Below are 27,731 nucleotides of genomic sequence, written 5' to 3'. Positions count from 1 at the left end.
TAAAATATAAGATGCATTGAGAACTACATGTCAACAAAGCATCCATTCTTAACATGTGTAAATATTACTTATTAACAAATTAGATAGGAATATGACAATTGATGAAAAGCCAAAACATTTTTTTTATGTACGACGAATAACATTATACAATGACTCGAATAAAGAATTTCATTTGTGTGAAAAAATATATATTATATATTATTATAATTAGTGATAATTACTAAGTGTTTCTATGTTTGCTTAGTAATTCATAAGTATTATTTTAAAACATTTATTAGCGAAAATAATTCAGTTTGTGCGGTTTTGTTAAATTTAATGGAAAGTGTGTATGTCATTTAACGTTCATGTCCAACATATCTTAACAAGAATAGTGTGCCAAATCAATAAAAAAGAACAGAACTAAATGTTAATTGAGAAATTCAGTACACTTTCTAATGAGTTTATTTAAAACGAAAATTGATCGACTTGTCACTGAAACGATAATATTGTAAGTAACAATCTGTTTAAAAAAATGAGATAACGGTGCACACAAGTTTCTTAGAACATGATAAATAATTCTTGAATATTTTTTAGCATCGGTACATGGCTCTAATAAAAATTTAAATATTCTTTTAATTTTTACCCGAACCTCAATTTTAAGTTTATATGCAGCCAGTACAAAATTCATTACTTTATACAAACTTTTCAGCTTTCAAATGCAAAAATTTTTTTTAATATCCCAAAATTTTTACTTACAATACTATCGTGGCTAACTATTCAATCAATAAAAAATATGAATTATTTGATATTTTTTAATCGACAGCTTTCTGTTAGGAAGTTCTCATATCAATGAATCTTTACGATTGTAATAAATAATAATAATAATAATAATACCTACACTTTAAACGCAGCCAAACGTGTACGATTGCGTCACTCTTCGACAAGTGAATACGTCTTATGATTATGTGAATATACGTTACTGTAAGTTATCCGTAAATTTTCTAATAATATATAATATATAAAATAAATTCAAAAGATGTCAAATTGTGAATAAACCTAGAAAGTATGCATATGTACAATTACAAAAATAAACTATGTAACGACTTTCGCAATTCGCCAACTCGACTGTATATTATTACCAAAATCATCAAATCAGGGATTGTGTCATATTAATATATATATTATATTATATATTCAAATAAAAAATATGCTCATTTAATGTACGATATATGAAATTAAACAAACTGTTGAATAACAAAATGTATTTTATTTGTGTTGGTAAAAACATCAAGTTATTTATTTTAATCAATCATTTTAAAAAAAATTACGTTACAGTGAGTATCAATATGTATATGAAACATAAAGTTATCATTTTTAGTACATGGATATATACTTTATTTTTTTGTATTATATACAACGCTCAACCTCTTCTCCGGACATTTTGATCTGAAATGAAAATGACGTTTTAAACCTTAAGCCATTATTATATTAAAAAATAATTCAAGATAACCCACTCTGTATGAGCTTTATCACCCGTCGCCTTGCATATTGGACAGGTGAATTTTCGTAGTATGGGGCAATTTAATACCCCGTTAACGTATAGATTGTGAGTAGAATAGACCGAATCCGGTTCTCCCGAATTACGGCAAAAGGCACATTCTGAAAATAAATAACATTATTGAGTAATTATTCTTACAAAGTAATATATATATATATATATATATATATATATATATATATATATATATATATATATATATGTATATATATATATATATATATATATATATATTTATATATATATATATATATTTATTTATATATATATATATATATATATATATATATATATATATATATATATATATATATATATATATATAATATATATATAATATATATAATATATATATATAATGGCTACGTAGTTTTCTAAAGCTCAGTAGCATATAATAGAACAAGCTATGGAAACGGTCGGCTTAGGTATTTTAAAGTGCGACAATATTATAAACTGTACTCCATATGTCTTTATGAGATTCATATACTTCTAAATAAAGAAATACTGGTTCATAACCATTTCCATTGTTTACAATTGTTGAAATTATATATTGAAAGTAAAATAATAAATTATCCATAACTATAGTTAAATTTAAGGAAACATACATAAAACCTTTATGTATGGTACATTAAATATAACACATATACAAAATTATATAATTATAGACCTGAAACTAATGACATTACAATAACTGCTTCAAAGCAAAATTCTTGACTTTCAAAGTTTGATTCTTGAGGTTAGTGCAATCTACATCTAGTCTCTTTAGTCTATCTATTATCTTAAATGGCTCCTTGAAATAAATCAGTCAGGTCTCTATAGTAATAGATTATATTTATACTGCTGTTCGCTCCTGTTAATTATATGAACTGGTTCGATTCGAGTCGCTAGCCTTTATTACTTCTGTGGTGAAAATCTGGCCAACCAAATAATATAAAATGTCGATGCATTTCTCATTATTGTAACAAATTATACATATGCCAAGACTTCCTGATGTGCCAGGTGTCTTGGTATATACGTTTGTGTACTACTATAGCGTATAACTCAACAATCAGCAAGGTATTAGAAGTTGGAATGTTATTTTTATTTGTCTTGCCGGTGGATCAAAAACTGTACTTTTAAATTGATATGAACGGTTGTGAAGATTAGTATATCATATGAACTCTTAACAAATTAATTAGAAACTAGTGAAGACTACTACCAGTTAAATATTACAAGTTGGAATGCAATCTTAACTTATTTCGCTCGGATTGAGATAATTGTTTCATGTATGCCAATTGCACTACTGCACTTTATTATGAAAAATATTAAAAACTGATGCTTCAGAAATAGCTAGAGAATTTAAAATTTTTAATTTTTATAAAAAAAATATACTAATTTAATGATGAATCAAAATTTGATGAGAAAATATTTAAAAAAAATTGCTATTTAATTTTATATATACTTGAAGTTATACACAAATTTATATGTAGTTTTTAGTTAATTTATTTATCTTTATATAATAATAATGCATTCGTTTTTTCTGCATTATAAGTTTAAAATTGGGCTTATAGTTTCGTTAAATATAGCCCCACATTTAGTTGTTAAATCGAATAAGCTTAAAAAATATTTCGTTGCGCGGCCATGGAAGGTGATGGAACATGTTAGTTTTGAACGTGGGTGGTCATATTCATGTGGCGGGTGAAATAACCGATATTAAACTGAGTGTTAGTAATCAGATTACAAAGTTATACTTCTAACTTTGTAACACTTAACGTGAATTAGAACATACGATTGCGTTGCATTTTCGTGCCTTCGAGCCTTCGACCTTTGACCGTTGACCGTTGACCGTTGATCGTTGAATGGCGTAAGGCACCACTTGGCCATGAAGCCTAATTTGTTGGCTCAATATCTCACCCCTTTCTTCTGATTTAATATTGTATAATACTTCATAATCATATGATTGCAAATACTAAATTTAACTGAAAATATTTATTACGATTTTAAAATAATCACGGGACGCCACTGGAAAAACTACGACTGACAAAAATATATATTTCAGATTCGGAATAACATTTCTATAATTTTAAAACCATCAAATAATATTGTGATTACACATTTAAATATACATTTTTGATGTATATGATCCAACTCGATTTTGCATTAGGAATACTTTTTAATCTACGAACTTATTCAGAGTCCGGATTAATGGTTTTAAATACGTAATCATGTAATTAACAACGATGAGTCCACGTCACTTATTATTAATTTGCGTTTCCGTGATAGATATTTGCATGAAACATATAATAACTAGGTCAAATACCTGGAAGTCTAATGACGAAAGATCTATAAAAAATCTAACCTCAACATATTACTCGACAATTCTTTATCTTTTCAAGTAGTAAAAAAGTAAAAGTAAAAAATCATAACTGTAACACGTGGAAGTTTTTATTATTGAAAATCACTTATTTTCATATTTTTTGAAGCTTATTAAATTATACAATATAATGAACGATTTATAGTCAAAATAAATAGTTTCAGTCAAATTAAAATAAATGCAAATTTGACTACATGATAATATATGATTATTATATTCAATCGGTTAGAAAGGGTTGAGATATTGAGCCACCAAATTACGCTTCATGGCCAAATGCACTGGCGAGTGCAATTAACAGTCATAGACTTTATTATGCATATTTTGGTTCAGTTTTCTGATTTTTACCGCTCAGTATAACAACGCTGAATACAATTACCGACATTTAAAAAAGAAATGCACAATCACGTTCTATAGCCGAGCAGCGAGTTTTTTTTAATTGTCTCTATGTTTTACGCATGTTTCAAGTAAATATCATTTTATATCAATTCATGCAATGAAAATACTCATTATCTTATTTTTTAAAACTAATTTAAAGACTTGAAATACATTAATATCTCTGCCATAATTTTAGTAGAGCTAAATTCTTATATTGATATTCGATTTATTAAGGTGACCAGATTTTGAAAATATCAAAGGACACTAAAAATAAAAAGGTCATCATGGATATTTTTGGACATGGACATTAAAAATAAAAAGCGGGAACCAAAAAAATATCATTTCGGAAACTTTTGTTCAAAATTCGAGTTCTTCGAGAACGAAGATTGCCGCGAGAGCTAAAAAAAGGACAAAATTTTGCTCAAATGCCATCTCCGTAAATTTTTTTTAGACAAACAATTTGCTACAAGAACAAAAAAATGTGTTTTATTGAATTTTCCGTTCAAGGAGAAAATTTTTGAGGAGTATGTCTGGTCATCTTAGATTTATACAATTCGGTCTATTACAGTATTTTTTTCGTGTTGGTACAGCGCAATGGTGTATTGTTTAAATGTTGTTCTATAGCTTCGCATCGAGAAATTTTACAAATATTTTCTCAAGAACTACCTGTTTTTTTTAAAAATAAACACGACGATATATCGAACCGTGAATTCTGACGTTAATTTCATTTTAAAAAATCATCTCACCCTAAAATATGTATGTATTACCAGCATCAGCTATAGACCCTAGTATTTTTCAATTTATATCGTGTCTAGTAGATCGAAATGAATGATCATTATTTAATCACAGATTATGTTTACCTAGATTATTTTAATCTCATGGATGAATTCTTGAAATAAAGTCGAGCTAGATCATGCATGGTGACATATATTGATTGTAAGCATAATGGTTTATAATTATTAAAATATATCACTGACTTACATGTTTTGATTTTGTCGCTACTTACTGTTGTAACTTCACGTTGAAATTTCATGTTCTTGCAATGCGTTTAATTTTATAAAATATGCAGAAACAATTTATGTTTACGATTTATTTATAAAATAAACTTTACTTAACGAGCATAAATTTGGTCGTTCTCAATTCGTTCCGCGTAAATTTTAGTTTCAAAACATATGTATATACAAAAACTAAGATAAATAAAATTCAAGTTGAAATGGTCAGTTTAATTATCAACATTCGCAGCAATCCACGAAGTAATGATTAAACAAATGAGTTTTAAATCGGGTAGAAATTACTTTCGCTACTTTGATTTTGAAAATGCAATATTATTTATCTGGACTGAAATTCCAAAGAGTTTTGTCTTACCTTCACCTTTGTTGAGAATATCCTATGATACTCATTAAAAACCGTGTTTTGGTTTTTACATTATACAGTGAAATCTTTGTAACGAATTCCGATATAACGAAATTCTCAGTATAACGAATCTTCAATTTGTCCCTGAAACACTTTCATTCAAAATGTTTTCATTGTAACGAAGACTGATCTCAGTATAGCGTAATATTTTGATCCGAATTTAAGAATAGCGCTACAACTTATCTCTGAATTCAGATCGTCCTTGACTTGGCGTGTGCCGGATGTATTCACAAGCGACATTCAATGTGCTTCGCCGACCCACAAACTTTTTTTTAACAAATTTTATTGACAAAAAACGATCTGTCAATCTTGTAAGAGGTTATTTTGATGCTGTAGTAATATGGTAATTAAAAATAAAAAATATATCATATTCCTTACGTTCAATATAACATATTTTCAGTATAACGAAATTTTTTCTTCCGTCCCGTGAACTTCGCTATACTGAAATTTCACTGTATTATGATTACTAAGAAAAAAAAATTTAGTATGAAAATCATATTATTCTAAATATTTATAGAATCTACTCTTGTAGTGTTATAGTAATTTTTAGCACATGTAATTGTTATTGCTATGATACATAGTTTCAGCAACTTAACATTTAATTTCAGGAAAAACGCAATAGAGGATGATTAAAACATAAAAATTAACTTACAGTGTATATAATTTCATCAAACTTTACAAATAGTATCTCTAATTTGTTTTATTACATTCGAAATATACATATTGTAAACAAGAATTAGTGCATGTGAACACATACATATAATTGAGGATGAGAACACAAATATAAATGCAGAAAGTACATACATACATCAATGTGGGTTGCGGTATTAAAATAAAAAAAATATCATTCAATGATGGATTATAGAAGTAAATAAAGTTTTAATGATTAAGACACAATTTTAAATTAATTAATTTATACACCGAGGTATTGAAAATATATACAAAACTCAAGCTTGATATATGCATCTTTCTACATTTAATTATTAAATTATGGAGAAGATTTGTAAGTATTGTATATATGTATATAGGTATACACACACAATGTTAAGGCACTCGGAGAAAGTAGATTTGCACTTCACAAAAAGTATAAAATTAGTAATTTATGAGCAATGTATTTGAAAAGCTTAAAAGTAGTACAAAAAAGTATTAATAACAATTTTATTAATGTATGAGGCATTCATGTTGATACGCTGAATATTTTATTTTTGAACAACAATAGGAGAAACCATTCGAAAAAATCTATTTCGGGATTCAATCGAGTTAAAATGTATCATTGTTAGTATTGTCTTTTTTAAGTAAGTAGATATATACACAAAACTTGAATAAAAATTGAGAAGGCCATCACGGCAGCATCCCATTTTGTGACAGTATTGTTGCTCTTTGATGGACGATTCAGTAATTCTTTGTCTTCTAAAATCAGAAAAACATTAGTAATTTTAATAATCATAATCGATTATTATATAAAAATATTCATTCCTATTCAAAATCAAAACTTAAGTAAATTCAATATATATATTATTTTAATAGAACGCTCATCCCCAATCCTACCGAATATATAATATAAATTAAACTGCTTAGAATATTTTAAGTACAATTCAGATCTATGGAATAAAAAATAAAAAATAAATTATGGTAAAACTTGTAATTCAGGCGGCAGAGGAATGTTCTTGTGGATGGCGAATCTCTTCAACGCTTCATATTTAGCTCTAAGCGCCGCAACTTCTTCCCTCATTCTGTTATTATCTTCTTGCATGATTTCCATATCGCGCCATTCCTGTTAAAAAAATAAAATAAGACCAAACAAAGTCATATTTTTTCACCTACATAAATGCTAACTTACCTGCGTTTTTTCCGTCTCCAGTTCGTCTTTTTGCTCGATGCGTTTGACACGGCAGGAAGCAGCGTAACCTCGATTTTTCAACGTCCTTCTTCGTTGCTTCATCCGAGCCACCTGTTCTCTACTCAAACCGCGCTGCTTGAGTCTGCGATTAAGCTCACGAACAGAAACTGAGACCAATTCTCCATCGCTTATATCAGCGCACACGGACGGCGACAACGGTGGCTTTAATAAACAATACAAAAATTATAATCATGAAAATATATATTATATCAAATAAGCCATATACAGATTCACATACAAATCCTACTAGCGAAGATCTACGCTCCGCGTTCCTTTTCATTTCTTGAGGCATTATCCTGTTTTGAAAAGAGCGATGAAATGTAATAAAATATTGTGTAATACGTAATATACAATCATATATAACATTTAACTGATACATAATTGAATTTCACAAGAAATCGTTACAATTTCTCTTTAATTTAGGCCGTTTTAGTAAATTATAATGAAAGTCATCGTAGATGAGATATTACATCATGTAAAGCAATATTTTATAATGATTTATATGATGCAAATTATATACAATATGAAATAGATAATTGCTTACCCTTAATAATCAACAAATAAAACTAAAATGCATTCGTAGAGATGTCAACACGAATGACAGTATAACTTTCTCTTGTATCGTGGACGTAAGGTGACTTATACTGACCATGAGCTAAATTACATATATGCACACAAATATAATATCTATTAAATTAAAATCTACGCAATTATGAATAAAGTCGGTTTTATTTTAACACCGTTTTTTATATCGACAAAAAACAAACCATACTACCGATCAAACTATTTAACGGAAAATAGGCTAGAGAAAACAAGGAAAAAGCTAAAGCATTTGGTTAACATCTAGAATAAACCTTCAAACCTTTCTTTCAGTGAAATGACTTAACTGAAATAGAAAAATATATAGAGAACTACTTGAACAGCTCTACTTGCCAGTTATAACCTTCACTCTTGAGGAAGTTCAATCTATGGGGATCCCGAGACGACCGTCCGTGACGCAGCATAAGTGAAAGTGAAGTCCCGCTGAGCCGCGCGCCCGAACTAAGCCGCGTTGTACAACCACACCGCACCCCCGCCACCGCAAGCAACGCGCGGAGTGGGGATACTGTTGCGCACCCGACCGGGATTATAAGGTGGCGCTAAAAGGCTCACAAAAAGATCGATCATTCATTGGATCGATCATTCAGAGGAAGACGGTCACCCGTAGAGCCGAGCGGACGTCTCCACGCCCGCCCGCTCCCGGTCGAATGAAATCGCGCGTGTTGTGACAAGTGCAAGTGAGTGAGAGTGCGCGCGCCGCATCGGTCAAGATGGCCGATCCCATCGCCGCCTCCCGCGTCGCGAGTGCAAAATCACAACAACCCGCCGCCACTACCGCCAGAGGCGCTGCCTCCGCCTCCACCGCCACCCGCTCGCGTTCGCGCTCACGCTCGCGAAACTCGGAGTCTCTCGATCTCCGCGAAGTCCTCGCTGAACTCCGGGACTCGCGCTCACGAACCACGCACCCAACCACCCTGGAAGGCCTCATCTCCTACGTCAAGCTAATGGAGATAACTATCACCAAGCAGTCGGCCGAAATCGAACGACTGACGGCTGCTCTAGCCGACAAGGAAAAAGGCCGAGAGCCCACTGATTCGGAGTCTCCGAAGCCACGCCGTAAGCGGCGAAAGGCCTTCAAAAAAATACCGACCGACGAAGAGTCCGACGACATGGACGTGGAGCAGTCGCCTCCGTCCGTATCGGCCGCACCTGAACCGGAAATACTCCAAGAGGGGTCACTGCCCCCGCAGACGACTCCTGCCTCGGTTGAAGACGGGTTCGTCACTGTAGTGAAACGCCCGAGAAACAAAAGTGCCGAGAAACCGGAGCCGATCGACGTGGAGGGCACCACGATTACGACGACGACACCCCCCACGATGTCCACGAACATTCCACCGATATTCATCCGCGGAGGCGCCAGCTACATGAGACTAATAGCCGACCTGAGGAGGATGGCCATCCCAGTCACTGCCGCCAGGACGATCACGAAGCTCCTCAGCAGCAGATCCGAGGAGTATTTTACATACCCACTGCACGAGGAGAAGCCACTGAAGATAGTGATCCGTGGCGTCTCGACGGGAATAGAATGCCCGGACATCATTGAAGAGCTTCGAAAGGACTACCCAGTGGTCTCCGCTCACAGGATGAAGTCCCGTGGGAAGGAGATCCCGCTAATCCTCGTTCAATTCGAACGAAATAATCAAAAATCCAAATCTCTGTTTCAGATAAAGACCCTGTTCGGACTTCAGGTCAAAGCAGAGGAACTAAAGAAGACGCGGGGCCGCATCTCCCAATGTTATAGATGCCAAAATTATGGACATGGAGCGAGGTTGTGCAACATAGCCCCGTCTTGCGTCAAGTGCGCCGGAAGTCACCTGACTAAGAAGTGCACGAAGTCACCAGATCTGCCGGCAAAGTGCGTTAACTGCGGGGGAAATCACCCCGCAAATTACCGCCGCTGCGCAAGGGCCCCAGGCGCGGCCTCATACGCCAAGGCGACTAAAAGCACGCACTCCGAGCAGCAGACTCCGCGCCCCACCGCTGCCCCGCGGACCTCCCCTCCAGCAGTGGTTGCGGTGAAGGAGACGAGCCTCTCTCCTGAGGTGCTCCAGCTGGTCAGCCAGCTAATAGAATGGCTCACACCACCATTAACGCCGCCCAGCAGTTCCGGCTAGTTTTTTGGAATGCGAACGGGCTAAAAAACAAACGTCACGATCTCGAACTTTTTGCGAGACACCATGGGCTAGACGCGGTTCTGGTGAACGAGATGCACTTGCGAGCCGGTAACCGAGTCAACATCCCAGGCTACACCCTCTACCGAGACGACAGGACTGACAGGATAGGCGGGGGAACCGCTATCTATATAAAAAGCCACCTAAAACACCACAGAGAGCCAACGCCGGCCCTGAAACATGCGGAAGCCACCACCCTGGCCGTGGAGCTGTCCGACGGAGAAAAAATCAGGATAGTATCGATATATAATCCACCAAATAGATTACTACTGACCACAGATTTAAATTCTCTTTTAGGGTCTACATCATCGACTATCATCGCTGGCGACTTCAACGCGAAACACCCGCGATGGAACTCAAATGTCGCAAACCGCAACGGAATCGAGCTTCTCGCCTACGCGGAAAACAGCCCATACTCACTTCATGTGGACGCGCCAAACACGCCGACGTTCTTCCATAACATGATCCCGGGATACGAGGACGTGCTAGACATTGCGCTCTTTAAGGATTTCTACGGAGGATACGCCCTCACGAATCTCTCCGAACTCTCCTCGGATCACAACCCTATCCTGATGGCGTTGAACCTCACCAAATCTCCTCTCTCGGCACCCGTCAGATATCGGCACGGACTGGGAAAAATTCAGGAAAACCCTGGAGACGACCATCACTATCCCCGTTGGACTCTTTGGGCCCGAGGAGCTCGAGGCGGCTGTTGATAGGTTCACAAACGAGATTCGAGAAGCGATGGCCACAAATTCGACGCCCATCGCCCCTAGCACAGAGCTGTTCGTCCCGCGCGCCATCAGGCAGCTGATCCGAGAGAGGAACAGAGCGAAGAGATACTGGCAGAGACTCGGCAACCCATCAGACAAAAAGGAAGCAAACCGGCTGGACCGAGAGGTGAAGCGGAGACTGGCTGAGTTTCGCAACGAACAGTGGACAGACAAAATCGTCTCCCTGACCACAATGGACAACTCCATATGGAAACTGGCCAAATCCCTTCGAGTTAAACGCGAATCGATCCCGCCCATCAAAAGGCCTGACGGCTCTTCCGCCGTTTCGCCGGCAGATGAGGCGGAGGCGTTCGCCGACGGACTCGAGGAATAGTTCAGCCCCACCGACAGATACGCGAACATCGCCTTGATCGACAAGCTGACCGACGAGACCAGAATAGCCCTAAGTGCGCCGACCAAAGAAAGGCTGGAGCAGACTAATCAGACGGAGATAAGCTCGTATATAGCGCGCACAAAAATTGGCAAAGCCCCTGGACCGGATGAGGTAACGGCGAGGGCGCTGAAGCTCCTTCCGGAGCGTGGCATCCTCGCCCTCACACATTTAATAAACCACACGCTAACTCTTAAACATTTCCCACAGAAATGGAAGGAAGCAAGAGTGGTCCTGATCCGCAAACCGAAGACAGGAGGAACCAACACCTCGGACTACAGATTGATCAGCCTGCTCTCGGTGGTGGGCAAAATATGTGAACGAGTCATGGAATCGAGACTCCGAGATACCGCTGACAAAAACTCTATCATCCCGAAGGAACAACACGGCTTTCGACCCAGACACTCGTCGGTCCATCAACTGATGAGAGTCGTGGAGAGAATCAACAGGGGGTTTTCGTTAAAACAGTCGACGGGTGCAATTTTTCTCAACGTCGCCAAGGCTTTCGATAAAGTATGGCACGTAGGTCTGTTGCACAAATTGTGCAAGAACGGAGTTCCGCTGCCGATGTGTCAGTTGCTCGACTCCTACTTGAAGGACAGGCACTTCAGAGTCAGGACGGAGGGAGAGATGTCCGGAACGAGACCGATCGCCGCCGGAGTGCCACAGGGCTCGATATTGGGACCGCTGCTCTTCACTTGCTATACGGCCGATATCCCAGTGCCAGAGGACCGGAGGGCACTAATTGCGCTCTACGCTGACAACACAGCGATAACATTCACGTCGATCAGCCCAGATCTTATCGCCTCGAAACTACAACTGTTCACCCGGAAGCTCGAGGGGTGGTTCAGCGACTGGAGGATATCGATAAACCCAAAGAAGAGTGCTGCGGTCCTCTTCACTAAAAGGAAAGGACGACGAGCCGAGACCCCGCGTCCCATTAAGATGTTCGGAGAAGAGATACCGTGGGTAAATCAGACCCGTTATCTGGGCCTCACGCTCGATAAACAACTAACGTGGAAGCCCCACGTCGAAAGCGTCCGAAAAAAAGCCAGAGGAGGCATGGCGGCGCTGCGCCCGATCATGGGCAGCCGCAGCAAACTAAGCCTCAAAAACAAGGTCCTCATTTACAAGACGATGATCCGTCCGATTATGACGTACGCCGCTCCGGTTTGGGGCTACGCGCGGTCGAACACGATGGCCAGGTTACAGATTGTCTAAAACAAGATCTTGAGGGAAGCACTGGACGCCCCGTGGTTCGTCAGAAACGCCGACATCCGCAAGGATACCGACGTCTGTCTGATCATGGAATTCGTCAAAGAGCTCTCAGTCAGATTTCACCGAACACTACCCTCCGTACCGAACGAGACCATCGCAAACCTATGCAGCGTTGAAGATCCCTTCGGAAACCCGCATCCTAGGGATATACTTAAATACGAGCCGCCGTGAACGATCGTAGAAACACCCGACACGACCTTATTATTTAATACCTAATATTATAATACAGACTAAGCAGCAACTCACTTATTTATTAATTTTTTTTTATTTCAGACAGCAAGAAAAAATAAACAACCAGTCCGATTGAGAGCGAAGCGCACAATAAGCGCCGCCTCTCAAGAATATAGATACCAGATACCAGCTCACAAAAAGACACGACACACATTCGACTCTGGACTTCTGACTCTGCAACACTCACTGGACTACACGGATTCTACACCTCGCCTCCTGTCTGAGCAATCATCTCCAGGACACGCGCTCGAGGTTTAATATCGACGACTGTCGAAGGATCTCAGTACCGGACGATTTCGTAAGGGCCACTTTGTACAGTTCGCTGTACAAACGTCCTATCACAGATCGTCAACCGGACTGCCGATAACTACAATATAGAAGCGTAACCCCGCGACCGCTTCAAATCTATTAACAATAAACTGTGCACTAAGAAGGTACCAGGTTATGACTTGATAAATGAAAGACTTATGGATTAGGAATTACCAAATAATTATACTTCTAAAACCAGGAAAAGAGCCAGAACGTCACATCATACAGACTAATGAGCTTGCTACCGACAATGTCAAAAATTGCACAGGCATTACATATCGGAATCGTAAGAAATATTTTAATAATAATTTAAATATTAAGAAATGTGCACTGTAACCCCCAAACCAATAGTTTGTATATTTAAACAGGGCCATGGATATTTTAGCCTTTCACAAATTTAATATGTGGACAAATTTATCTTTAAAATCATTAAATCCATACCGTTTTTATATTCAAATGTACATAAATCATTATAGGTAAAGAAAAGTCCAGCGGTAGCTAAATCGCGTAAATCTAGGGTTGTAAAAATTACAGCTCGAAATCCGAGTGTTTCACAAAGAATTGTTACATTTTAAAAATTTAATAAATGACGTTTAAAGTAAAAAAGCATATTTTTATATGGAAACTCTTCCCCCCCCCCCTCCACACATTTATAGATGAACTTCTAGGCTGTGGCTCTGCCAGCTGGAGAGGGGGGGTTAAAATGATTTTATGTATGGAGCCTGCAATAAACTGGCAATGACGAACTGACTCCAATATTCAAAATATATAATTGAAAAAATGCAGTAAATAAAAAATGGAATAATAGAAATTCATTCGTGCTGTTCCATAAAAAAAATCATCGAAAATATTAGCAATGTATAAATAAACTGTAAAGGTACTTCTGCATGTGTTGTTTGAACTACTCCATCAAACTGCGGGAATAAAATAATATTTTTATCGAATTATTTTTTAATACCTAAAACCAACATCCGGCAAGTTATAGCCGAGATACCGCCCGAAATGTACGAAAAAACAACGAAAATTACATCGAAAGGATTGGCTGCTGCAAAAAGTACAGAAGCGGCAATTAAATTGATTTTTCATAGTTTATGAAACATATAAAATTAAAAAAAAAATCCAAAGATATCTTTAAATTTGTGTGTGTGTCTTTTTTAAATCTGGAATTGACATTGGATCACATTTCCTTGTTGACGCCGGATGCGCATGCCTTGTTTGATCGCGAACATCACTGTACGGTGAGACATACAGGCAGCAAAATTTGATTCACACCTTAGTACTAAATACTTTTTTATTAATTATTGGGGAAAAACGTTTTTACTGAAATTGATATGGTACCAGAGAATCATTATCGACTGTGGTCTTGATCTGGCACCAGTCGACAGTGTGGGAGAGTGAGGGACCTCTTTTGAGCTTGAAAACCCCCAAATTCTTAGGAGGAAGCAAACTTTGTGAGCACCCAACCGAGGTAGCATCATTTAGACTGTCAGTGACGAGCAAAGCACTGCATTTCAAACCAGCAGGCTAATAAGGGCCCGGTCTTAGGGACCGGGAGTCGAAACTGGAACTGAGGCATCACGAAAGTGATGTACAAGGATGAAGCATAGAAATGCAGGAGCATGCAACGCTAATGCTATGCAAAAGCTAAGCAACAGATTTACAGGTGATCAGGAGAGCGTTTCCCAATAACACTCGGGACAAACACTACTGAGTCTCTAACAAATAACGTAGTACTACGGGGGGTGGATCACGCTCATCTGGTCCTAAAAAGCCGGATGCCGCCCATTGGGTTGGACTTGTAGGACCCTATTACCGGTAACGGCAGTGGTTTAAGCAATGGATTATGTAGTAACACTCTCTGTGGTATTGATTTTATTCATGCATATGTATGTATCTTTGATATTAAAATTTCTCTTTTTTTAATCTCCAGAATATTTTTTTTCATGTCAAATCACACAATCGCACAACAACGTTGTTCAACTTCCCTATTTTATTATTGTGGATGCAGATTATTGATAAATTATTGTATTTAAACAAGTAAAATGTGGTAAAAAATAATCTTATTAGATATTTAAAGTTAATCTGCTTTCGTCGCGGGCTGTATGCGATTCTCGGAGTAGAGAACAATTTTTCCATACTAATATTTTTATTTATGTTTTGACATACTTAAAAAAGTAAATAAATAAAAAATAATATTTGTGTGAGGGATGTTAGTAATCGAGCGAATAAATGAGACAATTTGCACTATATTAAATTTTGGCCTAAACCGATGAAACGGCGGGACGGCGGTGCCGCGCGCCACCGTTCGAGCGACGTCACCGCGCGCTTCTGGTGTCGCCTTGCGACTGTCGCATTGCTGGCAACCGCCGCCCCCGCCCCGCCCCGCCCCTCGAGGCCCCGAGGGCCGCAGAGCCCTAAGGGGCGCAGGTAACTCGTCCGCCTTCTTAATTCCTCCGCGCCCGACGTAACGGCCCCGGCGCTTTGCCCCGAAGGGCACCCCCTTCCCCCTACCCTATTGTAGCCCTGCGCCCGCTCGGTTGGACGCCTTGCTTAAAACGTCATGGCCAAACGTCAGCCGGCACGAACGTCGCTTAAATATGGCGTCGCCCCTAACGAATGAAAGCAACTGAATCACATATTCCAACGTTTCAGATTGCTTTATTATGACTATTATAGTATTACTATTGCTAATTTATTTATGTCGCCGACTTCGATAGTGGTATATGTCACAAAAAACATTTAACTGATTTTCATTTAAATAAAGCTTTTGGTGTAAAGATGGTAAGAAAACAAATAGTATATTTTTGTACGAGCTGAAAACAGCAGAAACTACTCTTAAACTAAATAATAGCGTTTTCAATAATTTCACACCGGGTATGAGAGCCTTAACTCTTTGGTCTGTAGGTGCCATTAAGACAATCGACAGTATGTATTAGGCACTTAAAGGTACCATTAACCGTTGAGCCTTGTAACATAATTTAAGGCTGAAAATCACATTAATTTATTCAACTATAATATTTAAACCGCATATTAGCAAAAATACTAACCGCTATCAAGGGCCTGCACAACAGTTGGGCCTTTATAATCCAACCGTTCTCGGCCACTTAATACAACTATGAAAGCTGAACAAACTAAATAAAAACAAAAAAATCGCCATTACTAAGGTGACCAGACGTTCTCAAAATTTTTGTCCTTTTTTAACAAAAATTTATAAAAAAACTTTTAGCTCGTTGCAATCTGTCTTCTATCCTCCTTGTACAAACATTTCCGAGATGGATTTTGAACAAAAATCACCTTTTTATTTTTATGTCCTTTGATATTTTCAAAATCTTGTCACCTTATCATTACGAAATTTGAATTGTATTGTAGCGTGCAGCAAAATGTGGATTTTTCACGACAACAGAAAACAGTCTGCACAACGGCTGGTCAAAATTAAGCTTAATCGAAAAGGTTCAGTTCTTTCGCACGATAATGGATCAACATACATTCACCATTTTCTCAACATAATTCTAATCATAAACCCTAATTATTTTTCTAGCAATCTAATAACTATGCTTAAAATTATTTGCAGTACCAAAACAACAAGAACAAAAACTTCATTTTTTAAAGCAATGTTGTAATACTTACCAACCAACGTCTTACAATTTTCTCTTTCTCTTATATTATCTGTTGATTATCTTACATTTTCAAAAAACTGGTAATGCATGTATAGTAACTCCTTAACTTACGCTATTTAGAATTAAATAAAAATTCAACTGCAGTCATTATCGAGCGTTGTCAACAATAAGAGAACAACGTTTACCATTTTACTGCGGCGGGCGGGCAGAGCCAGAATAATTAAAATGATTTGTCTCAAATTGTTCCTCACGCGGCATGCAATCTTTATACATACATTATTATTTTGTTCTCTTAAATTCAAAATGTAATATATAAAAAATATATATTATCTTTACTTTATTCAAATAAAAATTAGTCATGTACGAGATGTGATTAAAAAATACTATGAATAATTTGATTACGAACAAAGTAATAAGCTTACATCAAATTTGAATTAATCTCCTTCACTCTCCTTGGCTAGCGATGCGCTTATCCCAACGTTGATTCCATAATTGGAAGCATTTCTGGAAGGCTTCTTTCGGAAGGGCCTTTAGTTGCTTCATCGTAGCAACTAAAAATGTTTTCTTTTAGCCCGGTTTTTACTTTTGGGAAGAGCGAGAAGTCGCATGGTGTTAAATCCAGAGAGTTGATGTGGACAAACAGGAACCTTCTTCCCGCCAAAAATTTGCAGATCAGGAGCGAGGTGTGGCACGGTGGTTTTCGTGATGGAAGAAGCCATTGGCTCATTTTTCTGGTCTTTTTCTCCGTACATCGTTTTGCAAACGTTGCAGTACGCCCTTTGTAATATTCGGAGTTTACAATGGTTCCCCTTGGAACGAACTTTGATTGCACTATGCCTTCACTATCGAAAAAACAATTAGCATGACCATGAGTATCGACTTTGATTGACATGCCTTCTTAGGCGAGGAGAGCGATTCGTTTTCCATTGGAAACCCTGCATTTTCGTCTCAGAGTCATAGCCATACACTTAACTTTCATCTCCAGTTATAATTTTGGATCTACATCAAGATGATCCTTCAATTCTGTGCAAACTGACGTACGATTTTCTTTCTGTTCCTCAGTCAAAAGTTCGGGAACAAATCACTCATCTCATTTGCAAATTATCGAGATGTTCGGTTCTTCGGTAAGCTCTCGAATAAGCAATCACCTATTTGAACAAACCATTTTTGATACTTTTTGCACGTTTTTGAGGTCGAAGGACATTCTGCAACAAGATAAAAATCGTTTGGTAATAAAAACTTGAGGTGCTGTAATGTTATTATTTAAATAATGTTACTGGAGCAAGTGGCCCAAAACATTTGCACAGTAATGTATATGTATGACTAATATTTAGAATGAATTGATTGACATTATTTTCATTGCTATCACTCATATGATAGCAAAAAGTAATCTTATTAACCCGCCGCTGGTCACGCGGGTTTTGCTTACGTCGCTCGGCTCGGAATAGCCGCCTCTCGGTTCTTTATGTTTTTAAGTTGAAATATATTTATTTGCTTTATTTTATTTTTGGTTTATTTTAGTGTTTTATAAATAAATTCTTTAAAAAACTTGATTTATTTAACGAAAGAAGAAAAATAAAATTATAAATATTTTAAAAGCTAAATATAAAAATTTTACATATATGTTTAAAACTTTAAAATATATATTATTCCTGATCTTGATCACTTCAATATTTAGTTATGCAATCTGGACATAATGCCTATGAATGTTCTTTGCATATTGGGTTATAGCATATGTGGCATTTGATGGTAACATTATCGCAGGGTCAGGTTTCTCTCCTATATACTCCTGTATTTTTATTTGCATTATTTGCGATAAATTTGTTTAAAGTATCTAAGGGATCGAAAAAAACTTAAAAATAGTTTTTTTATATTATGTATCAAAAGAGTTAAATAAAATAATTTTATAAAATAAATTAAAAACATAATAATTACAACAAAAAAGTAAATAAAAATAAAGGGAAATTACCGAAAAATAAAAATTCTAGCACGAATCAAACCCACGTCAATAACATTCTCCCTCGATCCTTGGTATAACACAACTAATACCCAAAACCAAATGTATACTATATTAGTAAACACGTGTTTAAGAAAAATATAATTCTTGGAAAGTAGAGAGACCCACAAGTTAATATGTTTCATACAAAATAAGAGAATTTATTGTGAAATGTTTTCTGTAACAATTTACTTTCCCTAAACACAATTTGAATCAATATATTTATGTTATGTTTATCTAATTTCACTAATCATTCTTTCTATAATATTTTTACAGATGAGTCATGGAGGCAAAAAGCAATCCTCACTGCTTCTTGTGTAACAGCAGAGTAGGAGTTTCAAATAGAAACGCTGTTGAAATATTCAATGACCAGGTAATATTTTCAAACTAAAATACGCATATTACTATATACGTTCGTATATTATTTTTCAATTCAATATTATTATTAAAAACAGAACAAATTGCCTACTTCCGATAAATCTTTGTCTACGTGCATTGGCGATTTCACTGGCAAACTAATCGATCGGCAAACAGTGCATTCCTTAATAATTTGTAAAAAATGTTTTAAACTCCTCCAAGAATATGACGATCTCGATTACAGGTACATTTGTATATGTACATTTACTTATCGATACTATTTTCATCATGAACGTATTCCGTCGTTTCAGAGTTAACGAAATCAAAAACGATCTGATGAGTCAATTTAAGAAAACGTTGGAGAAGAACAGTTTAGATTTTCACACTTATCCTAATAATGAAACTCAGATTAGAATTGAGAAAATGAACAATCCGGGAGTATCTAAAAATATAAAAAGGGAGGGACGCATAGAAGATAATCCAAAAAGCAGTTGGATCAAAAATGCTTTAATACCGGACATTAAAAAGATATCGCCGATGCCCAGCAATGTAGTCATAGTCGGCTATAAAGGCAAGAAACTCAAGCTTCAAAATCCGCCGAAGAACACGTCACCTGCGAAGTCAATCGTGGCAGATGGGCTGTCTTCTTTTAGTTCTGTAAGAATTAATACAGTTATATATTGATGTTCGTTTATTTTATTATGTTTTTTGATCGATAGATTGGGCTGAATCAAAGCGAGACTATCAAAGATGTGCTCGACGATTCGTTCATCTCGAAAAAAGCTAAGAAAAATACGGGTAGTTCTAGCAACTCAAATATTGTAACTTATTTGAGCGAAGTCGACGGAATAATCGTTAAGACTGAAAAGCGAGAAATGGATAAAGAAGAAGATCTTATTTTTAGAGAGTTGGAAATAGTCGACGACGGTATTTCAGATATGCCGATGGGAGATGGGAGTCACGTCTTTATGGAACAAGCTGAAGACGGGAGTGTAATTCGTGTCATCTCCAGCAATAATATATTGCAGGATGAGCACGGAAATTATGTCTATAACGCCGTAGACGACGATGATGTGAGTTTTATATAATAATTTGGACAAAAACATGAATGTTTATAATGAAATGAACTTTGTCATAGATGGAATTAATATTACCTGAACAGACCGAAGACGGGCAGATATATTATAAGGATATTATAAAAGGTAAATTTTCTGTTACGTTAATTGATAATAAGTTAAAATAGTATTCATAAATCTGGTTAACTTTTTACAGATACTGCAGGTAATTTATTAAAGTATAGCACGTCTGAAAAAACTACGTTATGTGAAGTTAACGGTCAAATAGTCAAAGACGAGACAATGGAGAACATTGACATGGATATAGAAGCACTTTCAAACGTTGATTCGTTGGAAAGTCAAGCAGCTGTATGTTATCAAATTAATATTCGCAAATCAACATCTATGTGTTAATAAATGTAAAAATTTACAGGCAGTCAAAGGAAGCGATAATTTATATACGTGTCTAATATGCGACGCATTTGAATCTGATAAACGTAGTAGCAAGAAAAAGAAAGACGACGACGGTGATGGAAATTCGATTTTCTTGGGAGATGCGAATACGATGCTGCAGCACATGAAAGTGATGCATAAAACGGATATTTTCATTTGTGATATTTGCGGAGAAGTGTTGCTGTCGAGGATCGTTCTCGAAGAGCACATCGGTCAGTATTAAATTGATATTTTTAAGGCTTGCCGAGAGTAACGAGGAATTTATATATTTTTGTAACTTTTTAGCGGAACACACCAGATCCGTCACGGGCGATTATAAATGCGATTTATGCATGAAATGCTTCGAAACCGATGATCTCCTCAAGCGTCATCAAAAGTTCCTGCATTGGAGAGTGAAAAATTACACGTGTCCCATTTGTAACAGGAAGTTTAGGTAATGAAGCACTTAATAATTTGATTTATTTGAAAAAGTTTATGAAGCAATTTTATTTTTTAGTTCTCAGCGTCATCTTGATGAACATGCTGTTATGCATAAGGGTAATAAACCACATTTATGCAGCATGTGTAATAAGACGTTTGCCTCAAAGTATACCTATCATTCGCATATGAAAACTCACACGGTAATAATTTTTTTTTATATTTTACTGGTATTGAAAAATTTATGATGAATCCTTTAAAAAAATCAATGTACATTATAGTAAAAATGAAACTATTTATTGCTCATAGATTTGGTAAGATATATGCCAACTGCTTAAAAAAATCTATTAATAAAAACAGACTTGATGCGTAAAAATTATGTATCTTATAAAATCTGACAGTATGTTATTATATGAAGACTTACAGACAAGGACATGTTTACTGACATTTTTGTCGAGAATAATGTGATTTTGAGTATTTTACATTTGCTTTTTACAATTAATTAAAAAATAACTAGAAGATAAAGAACCAGCTAGTGAAGAACACGATAACTGAATATGTGCCAAATATAATATTAAAGGCAAAAATGTGTTAAACTACTTGGTTATAAATATGTTATTTTATCGAAAATTATATCAAGATGAGAAAAGATGTTCTATTTCATAGATATGTGGAAAAATTAGGTAAGATGTAAATTTTCTATATTACATTTGATTTAGCTAAAAACATATTAAAGGATAAAAACATCAAAGGATATGTCATGCATACCCTTAATATAATTATTGTTGTAATGACCTGAATTAGGCCCCCAGGCCAACATGTAACTATTTTCGTGGAAAATGCTCTCTTAAACTTTTATTTTTCATTTTAGTATAAATCATCGAATCTTGAAATTCTCGACTATTAACAAATTTTGATAAATCTTTATAAATCGTAATTATGTTGCAACTTATTTAAGATTACTCACGGCCAAGTATCAGATTCATCATATCTTATATTGAGTTGTCAACAGAATCTGTATCCAAATCATCGTTTGTATCATGATCTTTCAGTCATTTCTATTTTGTTCTTCAGTAGCAACAGGTCCACATGTAATATTCACTTCTTCTTTAACTGAATTTTGAGCTTGCGAATCCGTTTGACACTGATTTTCTAATTGAACCTCAATGTGGCAGTTATCATTATCACTGCTTTCGTCACGGTCAGTAGTAAGTGTTAGTTCTCTTTATTTTCAAATCTAAAAATAAATTATTAATTGACAAGATTGAACGCCGGATTTATGTTTCTAATTTAACCCTTTGGATGCCGGGCATTTTTGGAAAAATGTTCCAGAACTGCCGGGACTTTTTATTAAATAATTAAAAAGTCAAAATGTGTATTTTAGTTTGTAAACATGCTGTCGCGGCGTGCGACGCTGTCTGCAGTGAACTTGACCTAATTAATGACGAATATGCGATTGTGTGTTATTTTAATTCTTATTTGCGCTGTAATAAGAGTCATTATCGCATGACGTATTAAAAATTACGAGATCTGAGCGGCCGAACTCCGACCAGGAATCCATAACAATGATATATAATATGTTATTTATTTTTAAAATGTAAATAAAACTTTTCGTAAATTAATAAAATATGATATTTTTAATAATGGTTTAAGTAAAAATACCATACAGACTGTTGAATATATATATATATATATATATATATATATATATATATTTAAGTATATATATATGTAAATATATATATATATATATATATATATATATATATATATATATGTATGTATGTATGTATGTATGTATATATATATATATATATATATATATATATATATATATATATATATATATGTATATATATATATATATATATATATATATATATATATATATATATATATATATATATATATATATATATATATATATATATACATATATATATATATATAAGTAAAAATACCATACAGACTGTTGAATATATATATATATATATATATATATATTTAAGTATATATATATATATATATATATATATATATATATATATTTAAGTATATATATATGTAAATATATATATATATATATATATATATATATGTATGTATATATATATATATATATATATATATATATATATATGTATATATATATATATATATATATATATATATATATATATATATATATATATATATATATATATATGTATGTATATATATATATATTTATATGTATATATATATATATATATATATATATATGTGTGTGTGTGTGTATATGTATAAAAATAATGATTATAATATATTTATAACATATATTTGAAAAAATGTTATAAACCCCTGAAGCAATTACCCTACAGACGGTTGCAAATGTATTGGATACTACGATTTCGGAGCCGTCGGATCCGGCAGTTCTCGCTAGTGTAGCAAAAGCCGATATATCGGATTTCGGTAGCCAAAGGGTTAAATCAGACATGGGGATCGAAATTTAATTTTTATTCTGAAAGAAAAAACATTTTTGATTCCACTGCATTTTTGATATTTCTGAGAACATTTCATTTGACAAATCATATCTCGATCGATATATTACATAATTTATCAACTCATTATAATAGAAGAGACTCACGGTGGCAGTAAGTGCGCGTTTGTTGGACATTTAGCTTAATTCGCTACTGTGGATATAATATTAATTGTGCACCGTAACAACTTCAGTGCAGGAATCGAAAATTTAATAAAATTTGTTGTGATGTACACTTGGATTATATAATTTTAACAAATAGTATTGCTTGAAAATCTTCACTCTAGTTCTATTTACATCTCTAAATTAATAATTATGGAAATTAACATAAACTTACAATCTAAAGACGTGAGAAAAAATATGAATCATTCTCATAGTTAGGTTTCACCGAAAGTACACATTTGTATTTGTTTTTCTAAATATAAGTTAAAATAACCATTCCAAACTTTAATTCTACTTTATTACATAATAGTTTATGATAATGTGGAGAAACGCGTTTATCTTTTAATTAAAATAAACTTAGTATAACAGAATGAATCAGCTTTGAATATACAATATAATACAAACTTGCGTCTCAAAACAAATAAGATCTTCACAAAAATATTAATGTACCTCTGTTTTTAAGATACGCATAAAAATATTTACGATACTACGGCTTTTCCGAGATTGCGACTAACGAATTCTATGAACTTCGGTCATAGTAGGTTACACTTATAAGTTACTAAAAGTGGATCGAACTCTGAAGTATAAAGACAAACGAAAATAATCAATCAATAAAATTTAAGAAATTGTTCCATTGCCTTTACATATACCATTGAACAGATTCTATTACAAAATGATTCGACTAGTTTTATTGTCAAAATAAAAAATCATTTATCAAATATGTAAATACATAAAATAACATATCCATCACTTTTTTTAAACATTTAATCATTAGCCTAACCATTACACTTTGCCAATTATCTCCAAACTACACTTGTGTCAGTTATCATGTTCTTGTGGTTTTCATATATAAGATCTACTATCAATATATTTATTCACATATTGTTTTTAAATATCTATGTATAAATTTACTCAAATTTAAACCATTAATAATATATTTATCATTTCTCTCACTCCGAATGTGTTTCTTATAGTAATGTTAAAAATTCAATATTTATAATTCTTATAGTAATGTTAAAAATTCAATATATATCAAAAATAGCGTGCAAAAAAACATTTGATATACAGTAGACCCCCCCAATACTAAAAAACACTCATATATTTTTTTTGGAATACGTACATACGAATCAGGCAAGTAAGATATTCTTCCTTTGGCTCGCTCACACAAAGTAATGCACACACAATTTACCGTGTTATTGGTGGGTCTACTGTATATTTATATTTATTTTTAAACTCGAAATGTATTGATGTATTACATATAAAAAATATAATAAAAACTTTTAAATTCATTATTTATATTATCAAAAATGAGTTGGCATTTTACCTAAAAAATATTTATGTTGTACGTTGTCATATCAAAAATATGTAAATTAATATGGATAAAAAAATTGTTTGGTATAGCGAAAATATATTTTGTTCAATGTGTACTAATTTTGTATTTACAGCAAAGACCGAGACCGTACAAATGTAATCAATGTGGGAAATCATTCTTTACGCTTCCGAATCTGTCGCAACACGAGAAAACCCATTTGGGAATTAAAAACTTCATTTGCTTAATTTGTGGTAATTATTACTCTACTTCTAATACGAATAAGTACATTTATTAATATAATGCACAAAATTTATAGACAAACCATTTGCAACTCAGCACAACTTAGAAGTGCATCAAGTAGTACACACCGGATATAAACCGTTCAAGTGTAAAACGTGCGGAAAGTGTTTTGCGAGAGGGGCAGAGATCAGAGATCACGAGAGAACTCACACCGGAGAGAGGCCCTATTTTTGTGATATTTGTGATGCGAAATTCTCGCAACGTTCCAACTTACAATCTCACAGAAGAGCGACTCATTTAAACGATAAGCGATATAAATGCAGACAGTGCGATAAAAGTTTCAAAAGAAGAAGGTATGTGTAGACGCGGCGTCGCTTATTATTTACCTCATTTTAATTGTATAATTTTTACAGATTATTGGAGTATCACATCAAAGCATCGCATACTGGAGAACGACCTTTTAGTTGTTCGGTGTGCAACGCTACATTCGTCTATCCGGAGCATTTTAAAAAGCATCAGAGAATCCACAGTGGAGAGAAGCCGTACAAGTGCGAAGTGTGCGGAAAGGCGTTCAACTCTCGCGATAATAGAAACGCCCATCGATATGTTCATTCGGACAAAAAACCTTACGAGTGTTTGGATTGCGGAGCCGGATTCATGCGCAAACCGTTACTTTACGCTCATATGCATTCTAGAGTGAGTTAATGCTGTTCAAAATATATGTCTTTAGGCCAGAAAAAAATAGTACCATATACATATAAGTTCAAAATATAGTACCTTTGTTTCAAAGATGTTTTGAAACGTGTCATTGTACTGCTCGTGAGGAGTTACTGAACGGAATTCCCACTGTACTCTCGATCTCTAAATACTATTCTATGATCCTCCATCACCAAAAGCTGCACTTTGTAGAATTTGACCATTATTAAGATTACAATACTACTGTATAATATGTTTAGCTCAGTTTCACGTCGAAAGCTTTGTTTATCTTTACAGTTGTCAAAGTTTATTATAGACAAGTCTGACTATTACTGCCGCATGGCGGCGACTGAACGTCTGCACGGTCTAGAAAAAATCATAATGTACATAAAACTCGGCTCTATTGATTAGCATAAAATAAAAATATACTCTTTTTTCAGACAATATAAATATTTTTAAATTTTAAGGGTCATTTGAGTGATACCATTGTCGTAAATCAGCCTCGTATAAACAACGGCGATATAGAGTCCTCCGAAGAGCTCAAGCCACAATACATAGTTGAAAGCGGAAAGGAAGATGCTAAAAATGTACGAGGAACATTATTTTATATATTAAATACATGTCATATTGTGATGTTGATTTTTTTTTTTTAGATAAAGGATTTTGAGAATGAAATACCAATATTAATAAGTTCCGCAGATCAATCGCAGGAAGATCCCAGTACGTTTTTTGTATATAATACATACATTTACCTGTCATAAATCTTCAAATTATGTATTAGTAATAATTATATTTATTTTGTACGAGGTTGGCTGTAAATTATCTTTCGAACATACTTCTTTATATTTAAATTATTAATTAAAATATAGCTAAACCTAATTTTATATATTTATTACTAATACAGAATTGCGTTGATAACGGAATGAATTATCTGGATTGATTTTAAAATAATTTGTTTCAGAAGATATGGGCAAACCGGAGAATATATTGATAGAGAATTCTTATTTAGACGATGCTGATAATACGATAGACGAAGATTCTCTCGCTCAAAGGATCGAGATAATCGACGGCGATCATGAGGTAATTGTGTATTAATGCGTTGTTTGTGTGCTATATTTATTCACAATATATATTTTTATAGTTTATCCAAACGGAAGACGGATCTATAAGACTGGTCCAGATCAAAATGGCAGACGGTGAGAATGCGTGGGTTGCGTTGAATTGAACAGTACTATAATGCAAATAACGAGGGGCCAAAAAGCAGCGATTGTATGAATTACACGAACAGTGAAAGAAACGTCTCAGTCTATTCTCTCGATATATTATTACATTGAATATATTCGTCAATTTTGTATTGGATGCAATGAATTTAAATGTAAACTAATATATGTAATTGATTTTTATTTATGAACAATATATATATAAAAGTATAATGTTTGTTTAAAGTATGTTATGTATCTTATTTACATATATAATTATTATCAATATATTAATATTCATCAACATTCGCAATTTTTATCTTTGTATGTAATTGTTTTGTGACTCGAAAGATGCGTTGTTCAATGACGTGTACATTT

The 27,731-nt window shown here is 34.6% G+C and overlaps 2 protein-coding genes and 1 long non-coding RNA gene across 5 annotated transcripts; 2 read left to right on the top strand and 1 right to left on the bottom strand.

The window, feature by feature from the left end:
* Positions 1 to 6,321: 6,321 nt before the first annotated feature.
* Positions 6,322 to 8,196, bottom strand: maf-S (MAF bZIP transcription factor K). Of its 2 annotated transcripts, XM_088186608.1 has the most exons (5): positions 8,123 to 8,196; positions 7,817 to 7,874; positions 7,519 to 7,740; positions 7,318 to 7,452; positions 6,322 to 7,088 (listed from the first exon to the last, which is right to left on the bottom strand). In XM_088186608.1, exons 2-5 carry the CDS (start codon positions 7,868 to 7,870, stop codon positions 7,071 to 7,073), a joined length of 429 nt encoding a protein of 142 aa, XP_088042734.1. In that variant the 5' UTR covers positions 7,871 to 7,874; positions 8,123 to 8,196; the 3' UTR covers positions 6,322 to 7,070. The 2 variants fall into 2 exon arrangements, with proteins under 2 accessions (XP_088042734.1, XP_088042735.1); XM_088186609.1 differs by lacking the exon at positions 6,322 to 7,088 and having other exon boundaries at positions 7,153 to 7,452.
* Positions 8,197 to 9,672: 1,476 nt separating this feature from the next.
* LOC148235410 (uncharacterized) lies at positions 9,673 to 13,365 on the top strand. The gene is made up of 2 exons (XR_015809546.1): positions 9,673 to 9,771; positions 9,843 to 13,365. It is a non-coding gene; the product is annotated as an uncharacterized LOC148235410 (long non-coding RNA).
* A 2,237-nt stretch (positions 13,366 to 15,602) lies between these two features.
* On the top strand, positions 15,603 to 27,584 carry LOC148235409 (uncharacterized). 2 transcript variants are annotated; one of them, XM_088186606.1, is made up of 17 exons: positions 15,603 to 15,758; positions 19,221 to 19,317; positions 19,400 to 19,545; positions 19,613 to 19,958; positions 20,021 to 20,374; positions 20,440 to 20,503; positions 20,574 to 20,725; positions 20,790 to 21,021; positions 21,095 to 21,242; positions 21,306 to 21,429; positions 25,352 to 25,469; positions 25,535 to 25,811; positions 25,872 to 26,154; positions 26,622 to 26,741; positions 26,808 to 26,874; positions 27,119 to 27,234; positions 27,296 to 27,584. In XM_088186606.1, the coding sequence occupies exons 2-17, from the start codon at positions 19,228 to 19,230 to the stop codon at positions 27,377 to 27,379; spliced, it is 2,721 nt and encodes a 906-aa protein (XP_088042732.1). In that variant the 5' UTR covers positions 15,603 to 15,758; positions 19,221 to 19,227; the 3' UTR covers positions 27,380 to 27,584. The 2 variants fall into 2 exon arrangements, with proteins under 2 accessions (XP_088042732.1, XP_088042731.1); XM_088186605.1 differs by having other exon boundaries at positions 27,116 to 27,234.
* The last annotated feature ends 147 nt before the right edge of the window (positions 27,585 to 27,731 follow it).

Source organism: Plectrocnemia conspersa, unplaced genomic scaffold, assembly GCF_051122295.1.
Source record: "Plectrocnemia conspersa isolate PC_06_02 unplaced genomic scaffold, ASM5112229v1 ptg000005l, whole genome shotgun sequence".
NCBI classification, from domain to species: Eukaryota; Metazoa; Arthropoda; class Insecta; order Trichoptera; family Polycentropodidae; genus Plectrocnemia; species Plectrocnemia conspersa.
The sequence above is the reverse complement of the archived record's forward strand: the minus strand, read 5'-3'. Positions and strand labels throughout refer to the sequence as shown.